General features: G+C 56.7%; 1 protein-coding gene across 2 annotated transcripts in view; it reads left to right on the top strand.

Annotated features, from left to right (window-relative positions):
• Positions 1-2,622: 2,622 nt before the first annotated feature.
• The window catches only part of GFPT2 (glutamine-fructose-6-phosphate transaminase 2), a 56,071-nt gene continuing 48,113 nt past the window's right edge, over positions 2,623-10,580 (top strand). The window contains exon 1 of one of the 2 annotated variants that reach the window (XM_016954461.3): positions 2,623-3,357. In XM_016954461.3, the coding sequence (XP_016809950.1) occupies positions 3,351-3,357 (7 nt within the window). In that variant the 5' untranslated portion in view covers positions 2,623-3,350. The remainder of the gene's footprint in view (positions 3,358-10,580) is intronic. The other variant, XM_016954462.4, reaches the window with a different exon arrangement.

Genomic DNA, 10,580 nt, shown 5'->3' with positions numbered 1-10,580 from the left:
GGGGGTAGAGCCTGGGGGAGGGGAAAAGATCTCTGGGTTGTTCGGGAGAAGCCAGATCAATGAGCAAATCTCCCAGCTATCAAGTGCTTGAAAAAGCTGTGTAGGTGAAGCAGCCAGGTCTTTGGCTCACTTGCTGGCCAGAAGGGTGGAGGCACTCCGGGAAAGTGTGGCTGGGCCAGCGGTGGAGAGCAGGATGGGCAGTGGACACTGGGACCATTAGGAGCAGACTCAGCACCCTGCTCCCCTGTAAGCACAGGTATGGGGTCCAGCTGAGAGACGCTCCTGGGCACGGCCCTGCATCTTCCCTCCTCCTGGGCCCCCTGATCCAGACCAGGTCTCCTTTCTGGGCTGCCACCGGCTTCCTGCCTACCCACTCCCCTGGGCCTCAGACTTTAGTTCCAGCACGATCCAAGAGTCAGGACTCTACTTGGTTGCAAATGACAGAAGTCACTTCAGAGTGCCTCAAGCAAAGATGAGAATTTATTGAGCCCTGATACTGAGAAGTCCAGGGATAAATCCTGGCTTCAGACCTGGCCGAATCCAGGGGCTCTGATGTGTATCGTCTCCATCCTAGATCCAGCTGCCTTGCTCCGATTGCCCCGCTCTTCAGTGGCCTCTCTCCACCCCACTGCAAAAGTGATGAGGAGGTCCCAGCATCATCAGGACATTCTCCTACCAGCCACACCACTCAGGAGAGAATAAGCCATCTTTTTTACTTAAAAAAATTATTTTGTAGAGACAAGGTTTTAGTATGTTGTCCAGGCTGATCAAGCAGTCCTCCTGCCTCCTGAGTAGCTGGGACTACAGGCACGTGCCATCACACCTGGATTTTTGTTTTGTTTTGAGACAGTCTTGCTCTGTCGCCCAGGCTGGAGTGTAGTGGTGCAATTTTGGCTCACTTCGGACTCCACCTCCCAGTTTCAAGCCATTCTCGTGCCTCGGCCTCTCGAGTAGCTGGAACTACGGGTGCACATTACCACACCTGGCTAATTTTTGTGTTTTTAGTACAGATGGGTTTTGCTGTGTTGTTCAGGCTGGTCTCGAACTCCTGGGCTCAAGCAATCCCAAAGATCTCAAACTTTTGCCCCCCAAAGTGCTGGGATTACAGGCATGAGCCATTGCGCCCAGCGTGCCCGGCTATTTTTTTTTTTTTTTTTTTTTTTTACTTTCTGTAAAGATGGGTCTCCCTGTTGCCCAGGCTGGTCTCCAACTTCTGGCCTCAAGCAGTTCTCCCACCTCAGCCTCCCGAAGTGCTGGGATGACAGACCCAAGCCCCTGTGCCAGGCCAAGCTCATCTTTTCTGCTGGTTTCCCTCATGTGCTGGAGCAGGTCATCCACGTCCCAGCCTGGGCCATATGCTGACCTCTGAACCACTGCCCAGGCTGTGTGGCCAGGCCCAGGCCATCAACCTCCCAGATGACTCTCAGAGGGCTGGTGCTCAAAGCAGGAGTGATGCTAGGCCGGCAGCTGCTACAGACACATCCCCATGGGTGGTAGTGTGCACTCATGCCATTCCTCACCATGGACCTGTGACTCCTCCAGGAGGATAAAGGACAGATTTGGACCCTGCTAGGACCCCAGGGCTCCTGGGGTCTTGGTGCTAGCAGAGGGCCTGATGACATCACCCTGTCCCCGCCTCAGTTACAACAGTGCAGGCCAGTCTGGGCCAAACAACCTGATCTCCACATTCAAGTTCTAGCCCTCACCCAGGGGACCTTTGCACTGCCTGCTGCTCCCTCCTTCCTGGCTTCGCTAGGCTCTGGACCACCTGCACCAGCGCAGCCCTGCCCAGTCCCAGGCAGAGCCTGGCACCCTCTGCACCGCTGGCCCAGCCCCCTCCTTGTATCCTACCTGGAATTTTTAGCTCTCTGTGTAACCACGAGCTTAGTGTCTGCTTCCCCTTCACTTGTAAGTGCCAGGAGGGCAGGGCCAGATCTGTTCTCATTCATCAATAAGTCTCTTGCACCTGCACCCTGACAGGTGTGAAGTGGGTTCTTAGGAATGAGAGAAGGAAGGAAGGAAAGCGACCCTGCATAGTGGAGGGTTGGGGGCAAACGCCGCGGCTCCTGAATCGCTCTGAGATTTCCCAACAACACGACTCACCCAAGCCCCCTCCTTCGCTGTCGTGGAGCCTCAGTTTTCCCAACTCTCCAATGGCACAACCTCCTTCCCCCAGGGCTTGCAGAGTCGCGGTGAAACTAGGGAGGGATTATGTTAGAAAAATGCTCTAGACGAGATGTAAAAATCTTTTTTTTTTACACGACTGAGGAGGATCTGTTTAGAATTTCAGGATTTTTTTAAGAAAAAAAAAACGTCAAAGTGCGCAAACGTTGGGCCGGTTCTCGTGACCTTCCTCGGGAGACGAGGAGCCCAGAGTGCAGGGGGAACGGGAGGGACGGCCGGGAACCAGGGCGGAGAAACGCGGGCCTTGGTGCCTCACTGGGGGGTCGGATTCCGACCCCAGGCGTAGGAACCCCCGGGTCCCTCGCGGGCCGGCAGCGCAAGGCAGATCTGGGGGGGGCAGCTCGGCGCGGGTGGGGTCGGGGCTTCCTGGGGCGCCTCCAGCTTCGTTCACAACCTGCGGAACCCTCGCCTTCAAGCTCGGGCTCTGCGGCAAATCCCAGGGTCGAATTCTGCCACCGCCGCGGCGGTCCGGTTTTGGCAGAGTCCTTTTCTGCCTCCGGGAGCCTCGGTTTTCTCGTCTCTCCGCCAAGCCCAGGCGTTCTCTCCATGCAGGGTGAGGACCAGGCTTAGAGGTCTGCGGAGCTCTGAAGCAAGCCTGTCACTCAGATGGGAGCGCGGCAGGAACGGCGGCTCACGCGGGTTTCCTGAGCGCGCGAGTGATGCCGGACCCCTGGCTCTGCCCCTTACACAGCCCGTCTGACTTCTCAGCACCCCCTGGGAGGGAGCTTCCCTGGGTAGCCCCGTTTCACAGACGGGAAAGCGGAGGCACAGCGCGATCGGGCCCTGCCCGGCTTCCACGCCTACTCTGGTTGAGTCGGGGTCTGAACTCGGGCCGTTGGTTGCCCTAAGCCCCCCTCCGGGATCTGGCGCCGGGCGCCCCAGCCTTACAGGCCCGACCCGCGCCTGGGAGCCGCCCCTCGGCCCCCTCCCTGGCTCCTGGGGGCCGGGTCCCGTCGTTGTCACGACAACCGGGGGCCAATGGGAGCAGGCGGGCGGGGAAGCCCCGCCCCTTCCCCGTCCCCTTCCCCGCCCCTCTCGGAGGGCTCCGGGTTATAAGGGCTGGAGGCCGAGCGGCGGGAGCTGGAGCCCGCGGAGCCCACGGAGGATCCCCAGCGTCCGAACGGGCAGACCCCCCGAGCCGCGAAGGAGCCCGAGAAGCAGCCACGATGTGCGGTGAGTGCCGCGCCCGCCCGAGCCGCCTCCTCCACGCCGTCCGCGGGTCTTGGCGCCGCAGCCTCTCCGCGCCTCCGCCCGCAAGCAGGCGCCGAGGACCTGGCTGGGGGCGCCGATCTGCCCCGGGCCCCTACCGAGGGGCTGTCGTCGGCCGGGCCTGGCTGCCCCGCACCCGCGTTCCCCGAGTGGCCGTCTCGGAGGTGTGGGTGGGGGATGCCCGACCCGACTCCTGGTCTCGGACATAGTGAGGGGGACCGAGGCCCGGTCCCCACGGAGGGGAGGGACCTGGTCCGGTCCGGCCTGGACCCCGTAACAGAGGGGTCCCCACCCCATGCCGACCGAGGTCGCTCTCCTCCACGTCTCCCAGTCGCCCACAAAGGCGGCCACGCGCAGGCCGGCGCATCCCGAGTGCGGGGCGCCCATCCCGACTCAGCCCGCCGCGCCCACCGAGGAGAGGAGAGGCGACCCCGCCCCGCCGTCCCCGCAGCCCGCCCGGTCGCCCCCGCTGCGTCAGTGCCTCAGGCAGGGCCTGCGCGTCCTCCTCGCGACCCCAAAGGAACGTCTGGTCCCTAGAAGGGTCGGTGCCGTGTTACCGCCTCTTTGCGCGGAGAAGAGGCAGTCACTGCCCGAGCCTCGGCCCGAAGCTACGAGAGGGAGTCCGGGGCGGGGAGCGGGGCCGGACGTCCGATTCCCGCGGCGCTCCCGCGCTGTCCCGCGTGGCTGCGGGACCGTGGGGAGGGCGGCCGCGGCCCGGAGCGCACATCTGCAATTCTTTACTCTCCTGGCTGGGCCGCCTCCGCTGGCCGGGAGAGAGCCGGGAACTTCTGCTGGGACAAAAGGTCACTGTGCTCTTTTTTTTTTTTTTTTTTTTTTTTCCTTGAGTAGGATTCGGTTACCCATTCCAGCCTCCTGTGGCTGGAGGACCTGGAGGAACTTTTGAAGCCATGAAAGGCCTCTCTCTGACTTTGCTGAGGGCCGGGGTGGGGTGCGCCCGCGGTGAGCCCTGGCCGAGGTCTGTGCAGGCCTCTTGTCTCGGAGGCCAGCTGCTCGGCAGAAGGGAACGACCTACGGCGGAGCGGGCAGCGTGCTTCGGGATGCCGCCTCACCCAGGCTGAACAGGCATCCGTGGAAATTCCTGAACCCTCAGCTAAAATCTCGTACTCCCAGACGCCATTCTCCATGTGTAGAGCCACCTTTGGGTGTTTCTGGGGGCAGAGATGAGGCAAAGGTGGTAGTTTTGCCAGATGTCCAAGCCCTGATGTTCCACACCTCTCAGCGTAGCATTCAAGACCCTTGGCCAAAACTGGTGGCCTTGGGGCCAGACTTGTGCAGGAGACCCTTGAACCAGGAGGGTCTGCCCACAGCACCAGAGGCTCCCCTTCCCCTTCCTTTCAGATGCTCCTCTGCCCCCACTGCCACCCCTGCCTGTCATCCTCCTTCCTACTGGCATCTTGCTTTTTCCCAAGTCTCTCTGAGCTTTGGGGGGGGCTCTACCTCCTCCAGCTCACAAAATCACAAGTGTTTTTGTTCTGCTTCTTAAAGGGACACACACGCGTTGTCTCCTAGGGAAAGGTTGAGCTTTGGAGTGTGACCACCTGTATCTTCAGATTTTCTGGTACTGACTTGTGGCTGTATGTGAGAAGGAGCTTGAGGTCCCCAAAGGACCCAGGGCTCAGGAGTGGCTGCGGTCCATGGGGGTGCCCACTCGGAGCCAGAATCAAAGAGTGCGTGCTGGGTTAGGTGCCTTCTCAGAATTCCCAGATTTGCTGATTTGGGGCTGGGGGCAGGGTGGGGGAAGCGGGGAGGGCACAGCTCAGCAGGAAGTCGTGGAATCCCTGCATGGGAAAGTTATTTCCTTTTCAAGAACATCAGGAGAAAGTTTCAACTTGGTGCTAATGCGTCCTTAACATCTCTCTGACACTTGCTAAGTGTCCTGTGCAGAGGGGAAGCCATTCCTGGCTCAGAGCAGGCAGCAGCAGCTGGCTAGAATTGAATACATTGGTCTGTTTGGGGGGGATGATGGTCTGAGTATGTATGACAAGTGATACTGATTTTCCTTTTATGGTTGTTTTCTTTTGGCATGAATTCATTTAAATTTTTGAAAATTTAATCAATTTCTGCAGAAGAAAAAGTAGTGATTATGCTATTAGTACAAGGATACTGCAAGAATCGTGAAGATGCTCCTAGAAAGAACCAGATAAGCTCTTCACTTTACGCTGGGGAAGCTGAGGCCCTGCGAAGTCTGTGCGCACCTGGCGTCTGAGCAGGCCTCGGGTCTCAGATCTCCTGGGCCGTTCCCTCAGGGGCGGAGACCTAAGGCCCTTCCTTATCACTTGGCCGATGACACTGCTGAGATTATGTCTTGCTGTCCTTTATCCTGCTGCTTCTCTCATGGGAAGCCAGGACTCGGCAGTAGTTGATCCTCTACAAACAGCAGATGATTCTCAAAAACTCTCAGTGCACTGAGAATTGAGCTGAAATGACACTTAGGTTTTATTGACACCTGAAAGTTGCCGGCATTTTGCTGACTTTCTGTGACAGAAAATTTACAATATTTCCTCCCTGTCTCTCTGCTTTCCTTCTCTGCTTCCTTTTTCATTCAGCCACTAGTGGAAATGCCCCGTGTTTTCCAGGCCCTGGGGGACTCGAAGATCTCATGGGTGTGGTCCTCCCCTCAAAGAAGGGGCAGGTGAGCCGCAGGGCTAGTCCAGAGACTGGTCACCAGCGGGGACGGGATGCCGATCAGGGCAGTGCTGCTGTGGAGGGAGGACCTTGAGCACGGGCTACAGCCTGGTAGAGTACTGGCCGAACAGGGAAGACAGACATCTTTTTGTGTGGTGCACAGGGTTTAAACCTTTTCCTATATTAGTTACCAAAGTACAAAATTGGGAGATTTCACATAAGTAGGTGGGAGTTTTGGCTTCTCTTGACAAAATCTGAAGATGAGCAACCTGGAGTCCTTATTTCCAAATAGGGCCTGGGTGACCCCTTGGGTGATGGACACAAACTCGCCTGTTCTCCCAGTCCTTCCCAGTTGCCTCCCTCACTCATGGGACTCTGCACAACAGAGGCAGGAGCTGACCTTCCTAGGAAGAAGGGGAGGGACCTGGGGCAGTGCCACAAGGACCCAGACACGAGCACGGGCCCTGCAGAGAGGAGGGGGTGGCAGGCACGCTGGGCTGGGGCACAGTATGAGCTGGAGTGTGGCAGCATGGACCAGGCATGCATGGGGATTTGGCAGGAAGGATTTGCGCTTCCCATCCATGAATTTGTAAACTGTCCCTGTGCGTCCCATACTGCACTTAGTAATCTGTGAGGGAGAAAAAAAAAAACAATCACTGTGAAGAACTGGAGAATTCTTAGTTCTTGCCAGAAGGTGAAGCCCTTGCCTTGACATCACCATCTTTTGTCCTGGTTGGTGTGTTCGTCTCCACTGGCTGCTGTAACAAATGACTGCAAACTTACTGATTTAAAACAACAGAAATGTATTCGCTCACAGTTCTGGAGACCACAAGTCCAGAATCGGTTTTACTTGGCCCAGATCAAGGTACCTTCAGGGCTGAGCCTCCTCCAGAGGCTCTGAGGAGAATCTGTCGCCGGCCTCTCCCAGCTCCTGGGGCTGCCGCGTTCCTTGGCTTGTGGCCGTGTCGCTCCAGTCTCTGTGCTGGCTGCAGCCCTCCACTGTCTCCTCAGGGGTTTCCCAAGTTCAGAAAAACCTTCTTTCTATAACTTTATGGTATAGCATCAGTAAACAGTGCTTTTCAATTGAGAGATTATTTTTGTATCTAGCAAAATTAGCTTATAAAGAGTGATTAATTTGAGGTTATAAGTTTGAGAGAAAATTCTGAAAATGAATTTCACAATAAAACAATTAAACTATTTAGGTATTTTATTTTTATTTTTAGAGGCAGAGTCTCACTCTGTTACCCAGGCTGGGATGCAGTGGGGCAATCATGGCTCACTGCATCCTTGAACTCCTGGGCTCAAGCCATCCTCCCACCTCGGCCTCCCAAAGTGCTGGGATTACAAGCATGAGCCACTGTACCTGTCCCCTTCTTTTCTTAAGATTTTTTTTTCTTTTAATTAAATTTTAGAGTATATATCACTTCCCTCTTTGTTTTTGGTGAAACTGTAAGAATGAAAGGGACACTGGCAACTTTTCTATTAAAAAATAGAAATGGCCGGGCATGGGGACTCACACCTGTAATCCCAGCACTTTGGGAGGCCGAGGTGGGTGGATCACGAGGTCAGGAGATCGAGACCATCCTGGCCAACATGGTAAAACCCTGTCTCTACTAAAATACAAAAAATTAGCCAGGTGTGGTGGCACACACCTGTAGTCCCAGCTACTCGGGAAGGAGAGGCAGGAGAATTGCTTGAACCCAGGAGGCAGAGGTTGCAGTGAGCCGAGATCGTGCCACTACACTCCAGCCTGGCGACGGAGCAAGACCCTGTCTCAAAAAAAGAAAACAAAAAAAAAAGAAAGAAAAGAAATGTCCTGTCCAGGTTACCACAGGAAGCAGAGTCTATTATCTCATGGATTCCAATGGTGAGGTCACTTTAACTCCTGGGGTCCCAAAGAGGCCTGGGGCAGTCTGGGGCTGTCTCCAGGGGAGCCAAGTCCCCTTCTTACCCTGAGCCAGGTGCCGCGTCTGCTCAGGGCCCCCGCCAGGCCCGCAGGCTCCTCTGTCTTTCTGTAAGAGCCTGGCGTGGGATCACATGCATCCGCGGCACCTCCAGCTTTGATCTTGTTTCTGCAAGGAGGTGGCAGGAATTGTCATCCCTGCTTCACCAAGTGACCTTTCCCAGTGTATGAGAGGCCACAGCTCCTCAGCAGCCCTTGCCCAAGGCCCAGGGGACTCTCCACACCTGTGGGCCTCACCCAGGAGAGTGGACCTGTCCCTCTTCCCCCAACACACACAGGCAGGCCCAGGCACACACGTGCACACGCTCGGGAATTTCACGAGCCCTCATTGAGGCAGACATTCAACTGGCCGTACTCTTCTGTTGAGGCAGGAAGTAATCCAGTTTGGGACCTGGGATGATACCTAATCTCTAGGAGGCTCATGGACTATAAAGGTCAGCCCCTTCAGTTCGGAGAAGCAACAGATGGTGGGAGAAAGACAGATCTCTGAGGGGTGAGTCCTGGCCTGGGTGGGTGGTGACATAGCTTCCAGAGCCAACCTGTCCTGTGTGGAGCACTGGCTGGGCCTCTCCCTGGAACGGTCCCGTCACTCAGAGTGAGGGCTGGGCTTTCGTTGGGAAGCCGATGCTTGGAAAGTTGGAGAGATTTTTCAAAACAAGCGTCACCAGAATCAGAACGTGCGCCCAACCTGGCTGCTGCGAAGTGGTGTCTTCCCCATCCCCCAGGCCGCAAATCATCCCTCCCCTCCACCCCCACCCTCAGCACTCCAGGGGCTGTAGAGGAAATCCCAGGAATTCAGTGCCCTAGTGTGGCTGACCTTCTGGCTGGGTGTCCAGGGAATATCATCTCCCTGCGCTGGCCATTGTCGTTATCTGTCACTTGGGGGTTGAACCCTGAGCTTCAGAGGCCCTGCCTGCGTGCCCCTTCATGGTGTCTTTGCTCCTGACTTCCTGTGTGATCTCTCGGGCCTTGTGCAGAGAAAGTGCTGGAAGCCCCAGAATATAGCAGTGAGCCGGGGCCAAGAGGCTACAGTCTCCTCTCGGAGGGCTCATGTCGAATCCCTTCTGGAATCCCCTTGAGTTTTTCTCGGTCCCTCTCCTTCTGGGACCTTTCCCGGTTCATTTTATCTATCAGTTTTGAGGATAGGGCCCTGAAAGGCTGTCTGGAAGCTCTGGGTGGGTGACCACAGGGCACATGACCAAGCTGGGTGGTGGGGCCAGGGCAGCCTCTGCCCCCAGGCCGGGCCTTTCTCCAAGCCACCTGGGCTCTCCTGCTGGTAGGAAGGTGCTTGGCCCAGGGCCATCTTTGCAGAGGTTGCAAAGTGCTCCTTTTCTTTAGAAAGATCTCCAGGCTCCTGTATCTCAGACTTTCCATAAAGCCTGCATTTTCAGGCTCTCCTGCCTTCGGCTCTCCTGGCCTCTCAATCCCAACCCCCTGCAGGCTCTTGGGAACCTGAAGGCACCTCCCTGTCCAGCCCCTCTGGGCGCTCAGCATCCCCCACCTGGCTGGGTCCATCCCCTGTCTCTTCAATGTGAGAAATAAGACTGCTCCCAGGTTTGCTAGGCCTGATGTCTGTTCCCTCTCAGTTCTGCAAGGAGATTTCCAAGCTAAGAAGAGTAAAAGAAAGGGGAAAACTTTCCCCCAAAGAAGTTTGGTGTTATTTACTGCCCCGTTCTCAGCTCATTTAAAATCCTGTCGCCTGCCAGTGATGCCTCTCTTACGCCATGGGCAGCCCTGGGAGTGGAGGCTAGGAAAGAGCAGTAGATCAAGGTAGAAAGTGACAGATGCCTTGAAAAGGGGACGGAAAGTTGGAAAAAGGGGTTCAGAGGAGGGAAAAGATCTTCATTTGGGGTAGGGGGTTGGAGAAGGCATCACATGTGCATAGGCCTGGGGGCCCCAGGGGCGCACGCACTGGGCTGAGGGCACCCTGCAGGAGTGGGACCCAGAGGGCGGAAGCTGCAGGGTGGCATGGGGAGCAAGGCGGGCTCAGGCCAGACAGCAGGAGGGGTTGACGTCACGCGGTGGGCCCACGGGGCAGAGAAGACGAGAGAGGGATGTAGCTGGAACCTGCCTTGCCATGGTCACCGAGGCCCTGGTGGGGTCGGGGCTGAACAGGAAGAGAAAGGTGGAGTTGGAAGCTGGACTGTCCCGTGGTGGGGCTTGGCTCTCAGGGGGCAGCACCTGTCCTGGACCCATCTGGTGCTAGGCGGGCGTCTCCTCAGAAGCCAGGGACCCTCTGTGTGAGCTATGCCTTTCTTCTTGGGATAGGTTTCTATGCTGATTGTGGGGAGGTGGGGGTAGAAGTGGTGAGCCCAGGCTTGCAAAAAGGCAGACCTGGCTGTGAATTCCTCAAGTCTTTGGCGGTGGAGCCTCCGATGCCATCTCTATCCCTGGGAACCACAGTCTCTTTGCACAGGATGTCATGAGGATTAGAGGAGGTGAAGTTCGGGAAGGGTTGGCATGCGGGGAGCCACTGTAGATGGTGGTTTACCCAGCAGGGTTCTGGGAGCCTTCCCTAGGCCCTGGCTCATTTGATTAGAAGGCTGTCCTCATGCCAGTCCTGGGATCCTCATGGTGC

The sequence above is a fragment of the Pan troglodytes genome, chromosome 4 (genome assembly GCF_028858775.2).
Source record: "Pan troglodytes isolate AG18354 chromosome 4, NHGRI_mPanTro3-v2.0_pri, whole genome shotgun sequence".
NCBI classification, from domain to species: domain Eukaryota; kingdom Metazoa; phylum Chordata; class Mammalia; order Primates; family Hominidae; genus Pan; species Pan troglodytes.
Note: the sequence above shows the minus strand (reverse complement) of the source record. Positions and strands in the feature narration are given on the sequence as shown.